Below are 20,623 nucleotides of genomic sequence, written 5' to 3'. Positions count from 1 at the left end.
TAAGCGAAACCTTCTCTTATGAAAAAGAGCAGCGTCATGGACGGAGACATAAGAGCCCATCTGGTAAGGGCCTGGGTAATGATGCCATGAATAAAATTCTGGATCAAATCTCTAAGTCACCCTTCACGCACAAGATAGAAGGGGCTAGACTACCTTGGCGTTTCCACCAACCTATGTTCGCCATTTATAATGGCCGAACGGACCCTGTAGAGCATGTGAGCCAGTTTAACCAAAGAATGACCATCCATTCTCGAAACGAGGCTTTGATGTGCAGAGTTTTCCCGTCCAGTCTAAGACCCATGGCGATGAGGTGGTTCAATAGCTTGAAAACGAACTCCATAGATTCCTACAAGCAGCTCACCCAAACCTTTGGCTCTCGTTTCATTACGAACAGCAGGGTTCCTCGACCTTCGAGTTTATTGTTGTCATTGTCCATGCGCGAAGGGGAAACTTTAAAAGCATACTCGGATAGATATTGGGAAATGTACAACGAGATGGATGGTAACTAAGATGACATCGCCATCAGCACGTTTAGAAGCGGTCTCCCCACCGAGCATTGTTTGAGGAAATCCCTAACTGGTAAACCTGTTACCAGCGTTCGTCAACTTATGGATCGGATTGACAAATACAAAAGAGTGGAAGAAGACCAACTACAAGGGAAAGGAAAGGAGAAGATCATCCCTCACAAAAGGAATGATTTCAGGTCAGAACGATACAACAATAACCATCTGAGAAGAGATTTTGCAGGGCAATTTGGATTAGCCAACACGCAAATGGTTAACGCCGTATTCAGAGAACCGGTACAACAGGTTTTGGAGAAAGTCAAGAATGAGCCATTCTTTAAGTGGCCGAATAAGATGGCCGGAGACTCCTCAAAACGCAACCAGAGTCTGTCAGTACCACCAAGACGACGAACATATCACCGAAGACTGCAGGAACTTATGGAACCACCTGGATCAGTTGGTCCGAGAAGGAAAATTGTGGCACCTTTTACATCCTTTCAGTGGTCATCTAGGTCAGGTGAACCAAGAACCCCGGAGAGACATATCTTTAAGACCTCCCATAGGTACGATAAATGTCATTCTTACTGCTCCGAGAAGAACCGGCTCTTTTCCCTCCAGAGTAATGTCTGTGGCTCGGCTCTCCACCGAGGACAACGATCGGGAATCCAAAAGATCTAAGAAGGGAGCCTTACTTGTGCTGGGATTCTCGGACGAGGATAAGATTGGAACCATCCAACCCTATGACGATACTTTGGTAGTTACACTTAGGATTGGGGGGTTTGACGTGAAGAGAGTACTGGTAAACCAGGGCAGTGCTGTGGAAGTAATGTACCCTGATCTGTACAAAGGGCTGAACCTAAAGCTTGAGGACCTAACAACATATGATTCCCCTTTGGTAAGTTTCGAAGGGAAGACTGTTACACCAAGGGGACAGATCAGACTGCCCATACAGACCAGTTCAGACATGGTGGAGGTGGATTTCATTGTGGTCGACGCCTACTCGCCATACACAGCCATAGTGGCCAGACCTTGGCTTTACGCCTTAGGAGTCGTTTCTTCTACACTTCACTAGAAGGTGAAATACCCGTCAGAGGGCCGAGTAGAGGAGATTGTAGGAAATCAAGCCATAGCTAGACAATGCATGGTGGCTGCCATCTCACGCCAATCCAATGCAGAATCCTCGGCCTCTATAAGAAAGGACTTATAGCAATCAACCACCTCGGCAATACCCGTTGATGAGCCAGTCAAGGAGGTAAAATGCGAAAGTTTAGAAAGGCTTACTGTTGACGACAACCCAAAGAAATTCTTTCAAGTTGGTTCGAAACTACCCCTCCGAGAGAAAGAAGAATTGATTGGGTTTCTGGGAGAAAATGTTAACGTGTTTGCATGGGACGCCTACGATGCCCCAAGGGTTGATTCGAATCTCATTTGCCATTACCTAAACGTTAACCCATACTCTATTTCCAAAAAGCAACCACCCCGATGCCCGTCAAAAGAGCATGCCGACGTTGTTAAGGACGAAGTAACAAAGCTAAAAAAGGCAGGGGCTATCAAAGAAATCTTTTACCCCGAGTGGTTGGCGAATACAGTGATGGTAAAAAAAAAGAGTGGGAAGTGGCGAGTCTGCGTAGATTTCACAGACTAGAACAGGGCGTGCCCAAAATACCCGTTCCCAATGCCTCGAATAGACCAGTTGGTAGATGCAACTGTAGGCCACCCTCGAATGAGCTTCTTGGATACCTTCCAGGGTTATCATTAAATACCACTAGCCCCGGGAGATCAAGAAAAAACAGCATTTAAGACTTCTATTGGAAACTACCACTACGTGATGCCTTTCAGTTTAAAGAATGCAGGGTCAACCTACCAAAGGATGATGACCAGAATGTTTGAACCGCAACTAGGTAAGAGTATTGAAGTCTACATAGACGACATGGTAGTAAAGAGTAAAGTGGTATCCAAGTATGTGAGAGATCTCAGAGTCATCTTTGGCATTTTAAGAAAACACAAACTGTGTCTCAATGCCTTTAAGTGCTCATTCGGTGTCGGGTCCGGCAAATTTTTGGGCTATATGGTAACTCACAGGGGAATTGAGGTGAGCCTAGATCAGATCAAAGTGATTCACAATTTACAAGCTCCTCGGAACCCAAAAGAAGTCCAGAAACTCACTGGAATGATCGCGACATTGAATCGGTTTATTTCCCGATCTGCAGACCAGTGTCGTCCTTTCTACCTCCTAATGAACAAGTGGAAAGGATTTGAGTGGTCCGAGGACTGTGCCTTAGCCTTCCAGTAACTTAAAGAGTACCTGTTACGGCCACCCATCATGTCTAGCCCTGAGGCCGACGAAGTTCTGTTCGCCTACATCGTAGTGGCCCCTCACGCTGTGAGCTTAGTGTTAATACGGGTTGACGACAGCGTACAACGACCAGTTTACTATGTGAGTAAATCGTTACATAAGGCCGAGGTGCGTTACTTACCATTGGAGAAGGCAATTCTGGCAGTAGTGCAAGCTATACAGAAACTCCCCCACTACTTCCAGGCATACACGATCGTTGTTCTAACTCAACTTCCCCTCAAGTCTGTACTCTGGAGCGCCAATTACACAGGAAGAATTGCCATGTGGAGCACGCTTCTAGGGGCTTTCGATATTAAATACATGCCTCAGACCTCCGTCAAGGGCCAAGTTCTCACTGATTTAATAGCCGAATTTACTGAACCCCCAATAGAATTAGTAGCAGAGGAGGAAAACATGGATGGAAAATCCGTTGGCACAATCTCTGCACAAGGAGCCTCACGGTGGAAAGTGTATGTTGATGGCGCGGCAAACCAAAGGGGATTCGGGGTAGGGCTGGTTCTAATATCTCTTGAGAAGATTACCATAGAAAAGTCATTGAGACTAGGATTCTTGGCTACAAACAATGAAGCCGAGTATGAAGCTTTATTGCAAGGAATGGCCATGGTGTAGAAAATGGGAGGAAAGGCATTAGAAGTGTTCTCGGATTCCAGACTAGTTGTAGGCTAGGTGAGGGGCGAGTTGGAAGCCAGAGATGTAAGAATGCAGGAATACCTTGGTCAGGTCAAGCGCTTGCAGTCGGACTTTGAATTCTTCAACTTGACGCACGTTTCTAGAAGCGGGAACACACATGCAGATTCATTAGCCACTCTTGCCATGTCCTCGGAGCAGGGTTTACCTCGAATCATCCTCGTTGATGATTTGTACAAGGCAGACGTAATAAAAAAGAACATGGTTCGAATCCATCAAGTCAGAGTGAGTTTGAGTTGGATGGATCCCATAGTGAGTTTTCTTAAGGATGATGTATTGCCTGAAAAGAAATCGGAAGCCGAGAAAATACCAAGAAAAGCTTCTCGGTTCTGGTTGTCAGAGGATCACAAGCTATACAAGCGCTCCTATTTTAGGCCATACTTATTATGCGTACACCCCGAAGCATCAGAGCTGTTACTCGAAGAATTGCATGAGGGAGTTTGTGAGAGTCACATAGGAGGAAGATCGCTAGCACACAGAGCCCTCAGGGTACTGGTGGTTGGGCATGCAGAAAGAGGCCCAAGAATATGTCAAGAAGTGCGACCAATGCCAAAGGTTTGCCCCAAATATCCACAAACCGGGAGGGGTCCTTAATCCCCTATCCAGTCCTTGGCCGTTCACTCAATGGGGTATGGATATTGTAGGCCCTTTCCTAAAAGCAGCAGGAAACAAGCGATACTTAATGGTCGTCACAGACTACTTTACAAAATGGGTCGAAGCTTAGCCCCTGGCCAACATCAGGGACGTGGATGCAAAGGAATTCATCTGGAGGAACATCATTACACGCTTCGGAATTCCTCATATCCTCATCTCGGACAATGGCCTTCAATTTGATAGTAAGACCTTTAGGAGATACTGCTGCGACTTGGGAATTATGAACCGATATTCCACTTCGGCCTATCCTCAAGGAAACGGGTAAGCCGAGGCTGTAAATAAGGTCATAATTAATGGGTTAAAGAAGAGATTGGATGATGCAAAGGGAAGATGGGTGGAAGAACTGCCACACGTCCTATGGACCTATCGAACTACACCACGACGGTTAACGGGAGAGACTCATTTTTCTATGACTTATGGGGCTGAAGCTGTACTCCCCCTAGAGACTAGCTTTCCAACGTTGAAAACAGGCACCTTCACCTCAAGCAACAATGACAAACTGCTAGAAAGAAGTTTGGATTTAATCGAGGAGAAAAGAGAAAAGCCAATGATCCAACTGGCCTATTATCACCAGAAACTCAAGCAGGGGTATGATACCAATGTAAAACTATGGCCATTAGGGCTAGGAGACCTAGTGCTGAGAAAAATTTTGGGTAACGCCAAGAACCCATCTTAGGGAAAGCTGGGACCTAACTGGAAAGGTCCGTATCGCATCACTTCAATAGCAGGAATAGGTGCATATTATTTGGAAGACTTAGATGAGAGAGCTGTACCCCGCCCATGGAATATAAATAATCTAAAAAGGTATTATTATTAATAAAAGCGGTTTTACCTACACTATATTTCATGGTAACTGCGCGTCTTCTGGTTCACCACTATCCAAGTTTTAAACAGAATCTAAGTTCTGCATGGCTCCTCGGTCCATAGGCTTAGGGGAAATTAATAACTTATGGCATTTATCCAAGTTTTAAACAGAACTTAAGTCCTGTATGGCTCCTCAGACCACAGGCTTAGGGGAAATTATAACTTATGACATCTATCCAAGTTTTAAACAGAACCTAAGTCCTGTATGGCTCGTCGGATCACAGGTTTACGGGAAATTAATAACTTATAGCATTTATCCAAGTTTTAAACAGAACTTAAGTCTCGCATGGCCCCTCGGACCACAGGTTTAGAGGAAATTAATAATTTATAGCATCTATCCAAGTTTTAAATAGAACCTAAGTCTTGCATGGCCCCTCGAACCACAAACTTAGGGGAAATTAATAACTTATAGCATCTATCCAAGTTTTAAACAGAACCTAAATCCTGCATGGCCCCTCGGACCACAGGCTTAGGGGAAATTAATAACTTATGACATCTATCCAAGTTTTAAACAGAACCTAAGTCTTGCATGGCCCCTTGGACCACAGGCTTAGGGGAAATTAATAACTTATGGCATCTATCCAAGTTTTAAACAGAACCTAAGTCTTGCATGGCTCCTCGGACCACAGGCTTAGGGGAAATTAATAACTTATGACATCTATTCAAGTTTTAAACAAAACCTAAGTCCTGCATGGCTCCTTGGACCACAGGCTTAGGGGAAATTAATAACTTATGGTATCTATCCAAGTTTTAAATATAACCTAAGTCCTGCATGGCCCCTCGGACCACAGGCTTAGGGGAAATTAATAACTTATGGCATCTATCCAAGTTTTAAACAGAACCTAAGCCCTACATGGCTCCTCGGACCATAGGTTTAGGGGAAATTAATAACTTATGGCACCTATCCAAGTTTTAAACAGAACCTAAGTCCTACATGGCTCCTCGAACCACAGGCTTAGGGAAAATTAATAACTTATGACATCTATCCAAGTTTTAAACAAAACCTAAGTCCTGCATGACTCCTCGGACCACAGGCTTAGGGGAAATTAATAACTTATGATATCTATCCAAGTTTTAAACAGAACATAAGTCCTGCACGGTAGCCTTCACTACCTAAAATTCATTGCACAGTCCTACTCCTAACACTTAGTTATATTGGCAAAATGTTATTGTAAACTTCAACTGAAGGCACAGTCACATTGACTCGGAACAATGCAATAAAATCCAATCAACATCAAGCAGAAGAATAAAGATTGAGAGAAAGAGCATTCACATTAAGAAACAAAGATAATACAATACTATCGGATGAGAAGTCTTTGAAAACAAAAATATAATACAACTCCTCTTCAAAATGATACAAAAAGAAAAAGAGAAAAACCCTAGGTGTTAAGCCTCAGTAGGGGGATCTTCTTTTTGCTCTAGCTGAGGAGGAGGAACATCCTTGGCTTTTGGGTCAACCCCATGACCCTCGGCCTCAGTGACTTTCTCCTTAGAGAGATCCTTGGATTTGGAAGAGGGTTTTTTCCCTTTGCCCTTACTTTTGCCCTTCTCCCCCTCAGCATCCTCACCTTGGACGATGACCTAACTAGAGCCCTTAGTAATTTCAGCTATTGGGATGGTATCAGGGATAGCCGCAGGTTGCTCAGAAACTTCAGGGACATAGACAGGGACCTCCCGGATCTCTAGAGGATAGAAGACGTTTTCAGACAGCCTCCAAGCAGAATCTGCAGGGACACCTGCAGCATTGAGAGCCTTATCCCATGTAATGCTACAGTAGTCCTTGCATACTTCTGACAGTTCCTCAGTAAACCTTACTTCCGTCTCCTCCACTCCAAGCTGATAAGCAGCCCTCTTCTCGGCCTCGGCTGCTTCCTTGGCTAGCTGGACTTCTTCCTTAGCCTTCTGCAACGAGGCTTTAAGATCTAGAACGGCTTGCTTCTCGGTGGCAAGGTTGATCTCAGTCACGTGCAGCTGTTGGCGTTGGTCTTCAGCTTGCTTCTCAGCATTTTTTAGGCCAGCCTCAGTGCTCTTACGGCCTGATTCCGCCTCCTTGAACTTCTCAGCCAGCTCATACTACTCCTGCTTGATGGCCCTAAGCGTCTTCTCTATATTGGCATGAGAGAGGGCTTCAGCGTCGGCCATCTTGAGAGCGTCGCGACACCACTCCTCGGCCACAAAAACCTACTGAGTAATCTGCCTAAAGATCACAAAATGACATGGGTTAGAATAGAGTATAATTCAATAATTATGCTTGTAAAGGGATAAGTTGCCTTACCATCGCAAGGTCCCTCTTCAAGGATAGGAAGAGTTCGTTCTACGAAAAGCGCCTGTAAGCGTCCATGTCCCTAGGAAGGAGCATGGGCTGTTCTAGGGCTTCAGCAATGTACCTTGCTCGGCCCCTCTGGTACTCCCAGACCGAGGCATTGTAGGGAATTAGTGCTCCGTCCACCTCAAGCTGAGGGCTCAAAGTACGCTATGACATGCGCACTACAGCCCTTTCCAACTCATCTCGGCTCTCCATCGATGAAGCCCTTTTGTCCCGAGGCTCTCGGGTCACCTTTTGTTGTTTTGCGCCATGGTGAGGACCCACCTCGCCTTCCTCAAGTGACTCGACCGGCCTTTTCTTCTTCAATTCGGGATTGACTTTCAGGCCGAGGTCGGCGGGGACCTGTGGGGGAGCAGGAGGAAGGTTTGAGGGAGCCTGGGACTTCGTGGGCACCTTCGAGGTTGCCCCTTTACCCTGAGCAGCCATAAGCTCTCGCAAACTTTTATTGCCTTTGTTTGAAGCCATGTTGTCCACCTCTTCGTCAGAGGAATCGTCCGAGCAGGCAATAACAAGGGGAGGAATGCAAATTGTGGAGTTTCTATCCGGCTCGCCCTCGGCGTCCGAGAGTTCAATTAGAGGAGCTTTTTGGTTATCTTCCTCAAAATAGAACTCGTCTATCTCCTCCTCTAGTGAAAGGCGAGATGACTCGGTCTCGTCTTCAACAGATGTCGCAGCTCTGAGATGGTCTTGTGGAGGTAGCTGTACAGCTGGTGGAGGATTCTGAAGAATGGGCAAGGTAACCAGCGGAAGGTCCCTTTGAGCCAAGAATCCCAGTTTCGACACGTCAATCCGAGATAACCTCGTACTACCAGCTCTTATTAATTGGCCAACGTCCAGGAAAGCACGGGACAAGGGCTCATAACCCAAGATCAAGTGAGCAGCACGCTATTGTCCGTCCTCATGAACAAAGATCTCTGACCTCAGGAGGTAGTTAAAGGCTTGAACGTTGGTATGGTTGAGCCGAGGAGCAACGTGGGCTCTATTTGCAAAACAGCCGAGAAGGGAATTATAGTCAGATCGCTAAAAAGATATTTTCTAAAAAAAAAAAGTTTGAATTTCCAAGCAAAAGGAATAAAACTAAAGGGTTAAATCCCCTTCCCAAAGGATTGATCCTAAAGGTACCGCACCTGGATCTCCTACTCGAGTTGGATAATGAAGACCGTCGCTCCATTTCCCCGAGGCAATCAGATAGTCATCCTGCATACCCTTATTGGACTTAGGAAGACAGGATATTAGGCTAATGACCTCGGACCGAGATTTAAGGTAGTACCCCATGCTGGCAAGATGGTGGCATTCATACATGTGAACCATGTCGTGCCATGTGAGACCTAAGCCTATCTACTCGTTCAGGGCATCTATGCAGCCCAAGACCCTAAATAGGTTGGGGGCACACTGATAAGGTGTCAACCTATGGTTAAGCAAATAATCCTGGGTAATTCTACTCATGGGAAGCGTCATTCCTCCCTCTATGAAAGCAATCATGGGAATTACGACTTCACCCACATCTCTATCGGTCAATACTCGGTCCGGAGGACAATATTCCAAAACCACACCCTGCGGAATGCGATACCTAGCTCTAAAAGCCTCCATAGCGGCTAGTGTATCTACTAAACACTTGAATTTACCCATCTAGATGAACTGAAGGGCTGAAGAGGAAGGCCGAGATGAAAATAGGGTAATGTAAAGGAATGAGAACCAACGGGTATCCGTACAATTAGCTCTGAAGCTTTCAAAGATCTTTTTAAAGAAAAACTTCTGACAGGAATGACTACGGAAACTCAAAGGTCTGGTGTGTTTTATGAAGACTGTGTGTTGAAATTCTCTGAAGTTCTTGGATGTTCGTAAAAAAGAAAGGCAAAAAGAGTTTCTTCAAGGCTTTATATAGCAGGAGAGGAGGGAAGAGATTGCTCCCGCTCAAAATTCTAGGGGGAATGCCATCCATTGGATCTGCGCTTCGTCGTTGGATGTGGGGAACACAAAGCCGCTTGGAGCAATTACTAACGCCTTGTAATCTACAACGTGTCAGAAGTAACCACTCCCGCACGTGTGAACCAAAAATTAATTGGTCTTATCTCTTAAAAAATCAAAACCTTGCTTTTCTCCTCGGATGGAGAGAAAAACTAGAGTTTTGAGGGGCTATTGTGGGGACTATGGCCCAAAATAATGTATTGGGCCTTGTCCGAGGACACTAACAAGTCCGAGGAGAGAAATACGACTTAGATTATCTACGTTACAAGCCTTATCAGTGGGAGACAAAGAGAAGAAGGTTTGAGGAGGAACTCCTCCTCAGACACGGCAGACCCAGGCCAAGTGTATTCTCAAGCAGTTGAAGTACGCCCCCTGAACACGTGAAAGGGAAGAAAACTCAAAATATTTAAGGAAAAACTGCTACCACCACATTAAATGCACTGCAGCTACTTTTCTAGCTGCATTAATCTGGAGAAGACCCCTGAACAGTGTTGCCTAGGCTGCCGCAACTCACAGAGGACTGAAAAGGGTGTCTGATGGGATGGGTGCTCAAGTGGGGGTCCAGGTGATCAACAAGTGTAAGGCCTAGATGATCAAGAAGAGCCTATATAATGTGGAATAACCCCCATGAAGAGGGGGCAGAGAAAAAAGAGGAGGAGAATACTGTAGCATAAAAAAACCCTAATGTAGTGATCTGTATTTATAAGTAAAATTCTAGTCTCCTCGGATGGAAGGTCCTTTGATCATAATAGTTTTTATTCGTGTTTGATTGCTTCTTAACCCCATGCAAGCCGTTGCTCAACTCATCTAAACCTAGTTCTTTGACCCATATTCTACAAAATTCATTGTATTGGGTTTTTTGGACTAGGATTCTATACAGTTTGGGCTTGGGCTCCAAACTTTGCCCATACAACAATAGTATTCAATTCTATCTTATTCTTCTTTTTTATTTTTATTTTTTTTAAATTCTATCTTATTTGCTTTATTTTATGTATTTTTTATTTATTGAAATTCTGTCCTTTTTTATAGTTAATTCTATCCTATTGATTTTAGGATTTGTTAATAATATTTTAGATAGATCAACCAACTAAATTTAATATCTTTTTGAAATTTAGAAAACACTTATTGTAGGTTGCATGTTTTGTTAGAAAACTTATTGTTATTTTATCCAAAGAAATTAATAAGAAAAAATATAATGTTATTTTTATATAAAAATTACTACAACAAGACAGTTGCTGTGTTTTGTTTTTTTTTTAATACACTACATGTAAAAAATAAGGATTAGATGAAGAATTTAGATTGTAATCAAATTAATATTTTTATCAACGTAGAAATTATAGGAAAAGAAAAATTGTAAATTTTTTTAAAAATCTAAAAAAATTTCTGCAATTTAGTGAAGTCACTTGGCATAACCACGGCTTCTAAGCCCAACTTTTATTATATAGTATATGATTTGAGAGAGAGAGAGAGAGAGAGAGAGATGATTTTTAATTCGTGTTTATCATTCACTTGTTTTTTAAATTTATTGAGGGAAAATGTTTAGTCTTCCTTTATTATTTTATTGAAAACTATTCAATATAAGCGTATAATAAAATTTTACTAAAAAATGTTTTGTTTTCTATCCACTTTTCTATCAATTCTATAATTATCAAATATGTGCAACTGAGAATATTGATATTTTTCTTTATTTTCTTTGACATTTCGTTCTTCTCATTTTTATCTTTCCCTAACAATCAAGAATTAAGTACTGTATTCTTATCACATTTCCTTTTTTATTTGAATCTTTACTTTCCATTCTTCTCTCACTATCTCCCTTTATCTAAACATATAGTCTGTTTAGAAACAGCTTATTTAGTTAAAATTGAAATTTTTTTGCTAAAAATACTATAGATAAAGTTAAAAGGTAGCTGAAATAGTACAGTGAGACCCATAAATAGTACAAAAAAATGTAATGAGACCTATGAATAGTAGCAAAAATAAGCTAAATTGTAAAAAAAATTGCTTTTTTAGCCAATGCGTAACGCACATATAAAATAAGGTTTTTGATATTTTTACTCTTCTAAGGTAAGAGTATAACTTAGTGGATGAGTTAGGTGTAGTCGTTGATGATTTTTGGATACTTTTGTCCTTAAAACTTAACCATGATATTTGATTTTAGGAAAGAAAAGTGGGAAGGAAAGAAAAAAAATATAGGTGGTGAATGATTTATTAACATTTTACAAGGATCTTAACTGAACAAAGATTATAAATAAATGAAAATTCCATAGCATGCAAGGACTAGATAATTTGCTTCTTAGGTTTTGACCAACCAATGGGATTGGTTGGAGGCACTTAGGTTTAAGTCAGTGGCGAAATTCCCGAAGTAAGAAAAAATGTAGAATAATAAGATTCTTAATGCTTATCTTTGCTCAAGGCTTAAAAGGGTTATGTATAGGGTTTTTAAGTAGGGGTTGATAACCAATTTTTTATATAGTGGGAGAGGTTATAATAATACACCATTTTGCAGGTTGGTTGAAGGGATGTGCTTTTAGGATACTTCTCCTTAGTGATGTACAATAACAACTTGTTTTGATGGGGGTATTTTGGACAATAATTTAATACCACTAGACGCATCACGCAAGGAAGCCGATAGCACCTACAGAACCATCAACTCCACGGAAACAAGTGGAAGACCCAAAGCGACAAGAGCACAAGTGACGACCCCGCAATGATACTCGACGAACGCCTCTATAAGTCGACGGGAAACCCTCAGACAGGATGAAGAGGCCGACGGGTCCAGCATGGCTTGGCTTGGTCCCCACAAATACCTATACATGGAAACATATTGCATGACACGCAAGATAAAACTCATTACTCACCCATATCTCTTTCACATGGAAAGGCACTCTAAAATCTTGGAAACCCTAAGTGCCAAACCCTCCCAACAAGGAAAGATCCTTACTTCGAATGGATTTCGATTCACCATTTACTACTATATAAGCACCAGACCTCCACTTTTCTCAGGCATGTAAAAACTCTCTGGCTCTCTCACTATAGAGTTTTTAGAGATTTCTCATTCACTAACTTGACCTTCAGAGGGTTTTTGACCGGTACCACATCAATGCCTTCTGTTCAGTCCATTTGTTCTTATTCCACAAGTACCCATTGGAGCGACTTGGAGCTTACAACTCACTGACAATTTAGCACATCATCATGTGCTATTGCACTAAATGCAAAAGCGTTGACGTGACTCCACTCATCAAAACCATATATTAAGTAATCAAAAGGAACTCTTAATAGGGATAAAAAGAAGAAGAAGGTAAATTACAGTTAGCTCTTTTGAGGTTTGGGATAAAACTAAACAGGTGAAAGACATTTTAGAACTAATTAATTGAATTGGTCCCTAAAATTTTTTTTATTTCTAGGAGCGTATTATTTAGGGACCAAATTGGTTATTCTTGAAATATTTTGGACTTGCTTGGTATTAACTCAAATCTTAAGAGTGCCAACTGTAATTTACCCTTAAAAAAAATTGATCATAACAATCATTGTTGATTTAGTGATGATGAGGTAATTATCCCTTCTTAGACATTCATTTTGAGAAAAGGGTGTTTGGTTACTAAGAACATTCTAATCAAGATTTGAGACCATGCCCCGTGTTGGGTGTTTGAACTTTGGACTTTTCATTTCAAATCTTTTCCAATTAGTTCGTTTCAAAGTTCATTTTAGATTTTAAAAATCCAAAGGTGTATAATTTGTCATGTCATTTAAAATTTTAAATGATTGAAAAGTTTATATATATATAATATATATATATATATATATATATTATTCAGATTATAAAGTTTGAAATATGAAATAAATTGATAGTTTTTGAAATTGGGAGGAGAGAATGATGTTCATAGAATAAACAGGGGTTGCCACGTGGATGTGATCTTGGGCTGAACTTGCTCAAATAGCTACATGCCACGTGTGAAGTGGCGCAGAACACAAAAATTAGACCAACTCTCAGCCACATTGTTGTGCTACTCTAAAATGAAACTTAAATTTTTTTTTCTTAAAAAAAAAAAAAAAACAATTTATAAAAAATTAGAGGTTGAGGGAAAATCGAAGAACATATTCATTCACAAAAAACGGTCGGGTCATCCTTTAGGTTTGCTTTTGAAGTTCGAAAAAAAAAAAAAAATGGCGGTAGTGAGAACCACAACAAACGTAATTCTGAGAGGCATCTTCAATCCTGCTCCTCTTTCTTCTTCATTTTCTTTGTCACGATTGCGAGGTATCGGTGGGACCCTCAGATACGCAGCAGTCACAGAGCGTGGAATCAGCTTCAGCCGCATTCGATGCGCCGCCGCGTCGGACGGAAAGAAAGTGTCCTCTCGGCTCGCGCAGGTTCAGCAGCTCTTGCAAGAAGCCGAGGACCGCGCTCTCTCCGCTGATATTAACCAGCCCATCCCTAAAATCACGCTCGGTATGTAATAATAAATTAATATTATATGTTTATCGTTGTCTATTAGTAATTCATGACTAATAAGTGAAAGCAATTTAGTTAGTTGTACTACTTATAATAATCCTAGTTAAGGTATTTCCACTCAAGTGTGCTGCTGCTTTTGTCTCTGACTGGAATTAGGATTCTAATGGAAGAACATAAACAACTGTTTTTTGATTGATTTTGGTTTGGAATAGATTTAAAGGAATACTTTTTAGAGTATTTTTGGGCAATTGGAGCTGGAGGCTGGCTACAGTGTCTTGTGTGATATAGATGTCATTGTGCCTTTGTTTTTTATTGTAAAAGTAGAAGATGAATTTTTGCATGTTTGGGCTGATTTGAATGCTTAGAATGTGCCAATATGAAGACTTAGGACTCTGTTGACCTTAATTCCTAATACCGGGATCCTCCTTTTCTTCTTTTGTTGCTAGGAGCCTTGTAACTCAATTGGCACCTCCTAGTATTTTCATTAGAGACATCAGGGTTCGAATCCCTTTCCCCCATTGTAACTATCGAATTATCAAAAACATCTATCTTCCTTTGCTCTTTGTTTTTCTAAACCAAGCTTCTATGCTTTCCTTGTTTTTGTGTTGTGAAAATTCCCTAATATATCACTAAGGTTTTTGATGGAGTCTATATTGCATCAGCTAAATTATCTTAGCACCAATCAATCTATTACCTTTTTAGTGTGTGTGTTTTATTCTGTGATTGAAAAGGAATTATTTGCTTCATCTTGCTTACCTGGAATTGGCCTCTTCAAAATTGGGGATAAGGCTCTTTACCAACCACCTCTTCCAGATCTCGCAGAAGCAGGAGCCTTGTGCAATAGATATAATCTTTATGTTCATTTAGCTTAGTTTTATCCTTCTTCCTCTATTAGTCCCAAACTTCTCTGATCAAAGCTATTATAAAGGACTGGTAAGTGGGACACTCTAGAGTTACTTCGTGTATTACCAGAAGCTTCGTTACAAGGCCCAAAAACTGCTATAGCTCCTAATTCTATTCCATTACTTTTTAGTTCAGGGGAAAGAAACTCGTCCACTAATGATTGCATAGCCTCGACCAGGAAAGGATAAGCCACAGAGGCTGATGGTTGCTGATTCTTTTCCCCTTTCACAATGACCTAGAATCCTTTCGCTTCTGTCCTTTTCCACAAAGGTTGATATTGGTAGAGCATTTGGTTTCCAATGTTAAAAGTTTGGCTTGTTGCAATAGGTTTCTACGTAGGACTCAAGTGTGTTTTATGGGATATTACTATTGGCATTTGCAGTTGATAGGTTCTTATTGATTTGTCTTACGAGGAACAGAAATTAGGCAGCATTGAATTCAGACAAAATTTAGTCAAATTACCAATGATCATCAAGCCTGGCTGAATATCTTGTCTTCTTGGCAGACTTGGCTATGGTATTGGCTTGATGATGATTGAAGGATTCTCTTTTTCTCATTATGACTCTGTAATCTTTTCCAATAGAAAAAGGAAAAGAATAGGGTTTGTTTCCTTTTCTTTTTTGAATTTCTGAACTGTATTAAGCTATATGATTATATCTGGTTGCTATTCTGGGAATTACAAAGGAACTATACCTGAAGATTGATATAGTTCAGCTTCTTTGATTAAAGTACTGTCTTAGTGGCAGTCAATGTTGTAATTCATCATATAATCTTTCTTGTGGTGACCTTTCAAAGTCGGACCAACTAACAATAATATCCTCCAATAATTTCTTACCATGCTATGGATATTTTTAATCTGATTATTAAATTTTAATTCAGAGCATGTAACTGTCAATTTTGCAAGAAGTGGTGGACCTGGAGGTCAAAATGTCAACAAAGGTGAGTTCACTTCTTCCTCCTTTATTTTAAATCAGTGTTTAGTGCCTATTTTACTATTATCATTATTGTTCATGTTACTCCTTTTTTGCAATTTATATCATTCTTGCTGCTACTTATTATCTTTGCTTGTGGTCAAATCTGATTATTGTACAGTGAACACAAAGGTGGACATGCGCTTCAATGTTGAAAATGCATATTGGCTGAGTGACCGAATAAGGGAGAAGATTATGCAGATGGTTTGCTTCTGTTATTTCTTATTATGTGTTTATTTGCTTAGAACACGTAGGAGAGACCTATGATGAGAAATTTCTTGCTCCAAAATGTGATCAATTCTCCTTGCATAGCCTCCACCCATCCCCCCCCCCCCCCCCTCCTCCCTTTTTTTTTCTTTTTCCCCCATCCCTCTCACAAAAATATTTAAAAAAGAAAAGAGAAATCTTGATGGTCCTTGCTAACCATTGTATCTTAGTGAACCCAATAACACACTCTTTCTTTGTCATGTTTTAATCAATTAATGTTTTTGTCTTATCATTTGTGATTGCTTCTGTAGTTTTTATTGTATGCTTCTTTCTACTATCTCTTTGGTAATCTTCCTGGTCATAAACAGGAGAAAAATCGGATCAACAAGGATGGCGAGCTTGTGATTTCTTCAACAAAAACTAGAACACAGAAGTCAACTTCTGCCTTCTCCTTTTTGTAGTTGGTTTAGCATATAGATTTCCAAGACATCTGGTTTGATTCTGCTTTTCTGTTTCAGGGGCAACATTGAAGATGCTTTGGCAAAACTTCAGGTACTAAAAAATGCACACTTATATATTCTTTTTCTGCAATACAGAATTTGCCATTGCTTCTCGTCAGAGATTCAATAAAACTACCCTGACCCCAATATTGTTGCCTGGCACATTTTGAAATGGCTGTGCCTGAGAGATGGTAAAACTCAGTTAGTTTGGACATGATTTAGGTTGTGCCATCATTTCATGACCTGCTTACTACGTTTTTCTTGGTTGAGGCTTTTGTGAGTTCATTAGGCCTCATTAGGGAGATTTTTATTGAGGTACACAGTGACCATGGAGAGTTTGTGCCTTTGTGGAGGAGTATGATGCGTTAGGAATACAGGGAGTGGGGATGGCTTCTGCAGTTGGGAAATTTTGGGGTTAGTTAGTGGAGGCCATTAGAAGTGGCTGGTGTTTTTTCAGGTGTTTCTGTCTTTGAAATCAACTATCTGAGGTGGAGCAATTTGTTGATGTGAAGTGGGCCCTGATTTGTTTGCTATTAGCCATACAGTGGAGGGCAACGGTTATATGGGTTGGTTGGTAGGGTACTTCCTTTGAGTCTAAGATTTTTTGGGACAGAGCAAGATGTGAGTGAATTAAGCGTAGTCCTTTTACATGGTCTCTAATGCACTGCATGTTCTGTGGAGGAATTTGGGCTTTGACTCATAATACAGCTTGATTTCTTTTAGAGGTTCTGAGATGTTTAGGAAAGGGCATTCTTCCTTGGCAGATGATTAGGGAGGGTGAGTTCTTATTGAGGTGCTTTTCTTTGGTTGAACTGCTGCATTTTGATAATTCAATTGTTACAGAAAATGGGGGATGAAAATTTGAACCTTGGTTCTCATTATAAAGGAGATAAGGCGATGCTATTGAGCTACAAGGCTCTTGGCTAGTTCCACTATTGCATTAGGAAGGACTTTGCTAGTGAAACCTTTTTTCTAAAATTTTTTATTTGTAATTACACATGCACCTGGTGAGACTTGAACCCACTACCTCACCCTTTGCTTTGTTTTTTTTAAAGAAGTGTCACTTGAGTTATTTATCAAAAAAAAGAAAAGAAAAAAGAAGTGTCACTTGAGTTGGAGTTTATTGCTTGTGAAACAATTAATCAAGAGTGAGTGATTTGTTACTAGTTGGTGTAATATATGCACAAAGCATGTGGGGAGTCTGTTGAATTTCATTTAATTTTTTTTCTTTTGGGTGGAAGATAATCATTTACTTCTAATTGCTTCGTTGCTCATGAGATTTGGTCCCTGTAATTGGCGTTGTTATGTCTCACTTGGGCCATGCCTAAGGCCATGTTGAAGCTGTTTGGAAGTTGGTTGGGGAATGGGAGGGAGGAGTAAGATATGTACCTTGTGGTGAGCAGTGACATTGTGTTTAATTTGGTTAGAGTATAATAGCATCAGCTTTTCAGGTCTTTAGCTTGCCATTCATAAGCTGAAGATAATTTCCTTCACGGTCATATGCTTTGGTTCATCTAACATTTGAGTGCTTTTTTTTTTTCTTGGAGTTTCTAAAAGTTCTGTGTGTTTTTATACTTTGCATTTAATAAGGTTCGGTTCATTTACTTTTGTTTCTATACTCTCTCTCTCTCTCTCTCTCTCTCTCTCTCTCTCTAATATTGACTGAAACAGGCAATAATTGATGCTGCGTCATATGTACCACCACCTCCTTCAGAAGAGCAAAAGAAGAAGATTGCGAAGATGTAAGTTCTACAGCATCTGTGTTTTCCAATTACCTTTGTTGCCGCCTGCAGCTATTATGCAAGAGAGTCTGCAACATCCTTTTCTTCTGTCTTTGCAAGATAGTCTTTTACTCTTGTTTCTGTATTATTGAAGGGCTGCTATTGGGGAGCAGAAGCGCCTTAAGAGCAAGAAGGTGCTTTCAGACAAGAAGGCATTTAGAAGAAGTCGTAACAGTTGGGACTAATCTTCTACTTTACAAGATTTTAGTAATCTGAGATCATTAATTATGTAAGTTCACTTGAAATTCAATTTGGTTGACTATATTTGGTTACTTCTTCAAGACCGTGTTCTGTGTAGGAAATGAGGACAAGTATTATCTTTACCATGATATTAGTTGGAGTGGGGATGAGGGGAGGTGGGTTGCACATCAGTTGAGTGACGGGAAACTAACCATGGGCACTCTGGAAACCCCGTCTGAGATCAGCATGCTGGAAGGATGTCGAAACTCGAGAGTACTTTTTACATGGTCTTGTAAAAAATACCAAATGTTTGCCGAGTAAATAGTCTCTTGATGTAAGATGACTGGGGATAATGTTCTATTGATGCAAGATTACTTTGTTTTATAGAGTTTTACACTGATATGATTTATACAAATTGAGAGTTTGATTTGTTTAATCTGCCTCTGTACTTGAGAGTTGAGACTTGTTAATTGGGTCTACCTGTTTGCCTTGTAAAAGCCAGCAGCCAAAATTTAACAATTGTGCACATTTGTGGTTGAAGGAACAGAAAAAATGCACTGATTCTTTTATGCGTTGCTATATTTATCCTTGCAACCTTCCCTTTTTATGTGCTGGAGAAAGGGATAGAAATCTCCTGTGAATGAAGACATTGACTTGTTTAAATGGATTTGTTAAGAGATATTTGCTTATTCATTTCCATGAAAAAAATATATGTACAACTTAGCCGTAGAAAGGAGGAATCAGAGAAGGAATGATGGAACGAAATGTTTAAATGGATTTGTTGAGAGATATCCTCTTATTCATTTCCATGAAAAAAAAATATACGTACAACTTAGCCGTAGAATAGAGGAATCAGAGAAGAAAAGATGGAACGAAAGCTATCTTTTGGAGAGTACCAAGGATGAAACAATCAGTTTTATGGAATGTATCTTGATTAATTCTCATTAACTTATGTACAGATAACTATTTTTCAGCAGTTGAATTCATCATAGAACCTAAAATGAAAAAATGAAAAAAACAGAGAAAACCATTCATTTCACCCTTCTGATAACATGTTCTTCTCCTGATTGTTGATCCACATGCTTGAACCATCTGACAGAACCTGAAGCTGAACTTGAACCTGAATTTCCCCCATTACCAATAGCACCAACATGTGCAATATCCAATCCCATCCCCACAGGGAGAAACACAGAACGCACAAGACGCCGTGATCCACCATCAAGAACGATTCTCCATTTGAAACTCGAAGCAGTTCTTAAGCTAGCATTCTTACACACCAAAACCGCACCCCGGCTGCTCAATTTTGCCAGCCTCAGTATTCTAGCAAAGTCCTTGCGCCCACAATCCACAACCATGAAATCTATGCCTACTAGCTCATCCATTACTTCCTCTGCCTCTCCAACAATAATTTCATGTGTCATGCCTGCCTCAACCATTCTTTCAGCATACTCTAACCTTGACTGCTCATCTGTGACTATGCACACGTGTCTTCCACCCGTGTGGCGCCTCGCCACGGCTAAGCCTATACTTGTGGCCATAATACCACCTTTTGACCATGTCTCAACTATGAAGTTTGCATTCCAACCTGCAGCCATGGCCGAAACAAGCTCCGCCACGCCGGATTCTTGATAAAGCTCACACTGCAAACAAAACCCAATAACAGATTTCATTAAAGATATGGAAAACAAAATGGAAAGCAATTTGCAATAAGAAACAAAGATTGTTAGAAAGTTGCTTACAAATTTAACAGTATCAAGATAGGCCTTTGATGCCGTCTCAGGAGACCAAACTAGCTTCATTTTTAGTCGTCTTCTTCTTCGTCTTCTCGGTGGTGTTCTTTCTATTCAAGTTGGGTTTTGCTTGGTTGTCAAGCTAGAATCTAGAAAGTTATTCTATCTAGAGGAGAGAGGTCTATCTCTTTGACCTTTTGTTTTGGGACGGAATGGGTCTTTATAAAAACAGTTTCATGAACCGTTGACACTGCATCCGCGCAAATCCAACGTGTGGATTGAGATTACTATGGATGAAGTGGCTTCTAATATATTGTGCTGTGACAATTGCGCACCAACCTGATTTCTAGAATATTTTTATTGCCAAATAGAAAATAGATACCAATGTTTGGATTTGGACCATGACATTGCATTTACATTTGCCGTCTTTATTTTTAGTCAGTTTGTTTTTTGCCGATGTGGCAGCTGTTTGTTTGATAAACCTTACTCGTTTTCCCAGGTCTTTGTCATCAGTGGCTTGCTGGCTTCCACTACGAACTC

General features: G+C 40.5%; 3 protein-coding genes across 5 annotated transcripts; 2 read left to right on the top strand and 1 right to left on the bottom strand.

Moving 5' to 3' along the window:
- The first annotated feature begins 608 nt into the window (after positions 1-608).
- LOC115970272 lies at positions 609-1,575 on the top strand. The gene is made up of 2 exons (XM_031089929.1): positions 609-888; positions 1,016-1,575. The coding sequence occupies exons 1-2, from the start codon at positions 609-611 to the stop codon at positions 1,573-1,575; spliced, it is 840 nt and encodes a 279-aa protein (XP_030945789.1).
- Positions 1,576-13,371: 11,796 nt separating this feature from the next.
- Positions 13,372-18,789, top strand: LOC115971612 (peptidyl-tRNA hydrolase ICT1, mitochondrial-like). Of its 3 annotated transcripts, none has more exons than XM_031091613.1 (8): positions 13,372-13,808; positions 15,594-15,653; positions 15,807-15,889; positions 16,261-16,325; positions 16,411-16,444; positions 18,064-18,134; positions 18,268-18,402; positions 18,472-18,789. In XM_031091613.1, the coding sequence occupies exons 1-7, from the start codon at positions 13,373-13,375 to the stop codon at positions 18,356-18,358; spliced, it is 840 nt and encodes a 279-aa protein (XP_030947473.1). In that variant the 5' UTR covers position 13,372; the 3' UTR covers positions 18,359-18,402; positions 18,472-18,789. The 3 variants fall into 3 exon arrangements, with proteins under 3 accessions (XP_030947473.1, XP_030947474.1, XP_030947472.1); XM_031091614.1 differs by having other exon boundaries at positions 18,456-18,547; XM_031091612.1 differs by having other exon boundaries at positions 18,268-18,789.
- A 478-nt stretch (positions 18,790-19,267) lies between these two features.
- On the bottom strand, positions 19,268-20,417 carry LOC115971613. Its single transcript, XM_031091615.1, has 2 exons — positions 20,093-20,417; positions 19,268-19,993 (listed from the first exon to the last, which is right to left on the bottom strand). The coding sequence occupies exons 1-2, from the start codon at positions 20,150-20,152 to the stop codon at positions 19,385-19,387; spliced, it is 669 nt and encodes a 222-aa protein (XP_030947475.1). The 5' UTR covers positions 20,153-20,417; the 3' UTR covers positions 19,268-19,384.
- Between the last annotated feature and the right edge of the window lie 206 nt (positions 20,418-20,623).

This window comes from Quercus lobata, chromosome 12 (assembly GCF_001633185.2).
Source record: "Quercus lobata isolate SW786 chromosome 12, ValleyOak3.0 Primary Assembly, whole genome shotgun sequence".
NCBI lineage: Eukaryota > Viridiplantae > Streptophyta > Magnoliopsida > Fagales > Fagaceae > Quercus > Quercus lobata.
Note: the sequence above shows the minus strand (reverse complement) of the source record. Positions and strands in the feature narration are given on the sequence as shown.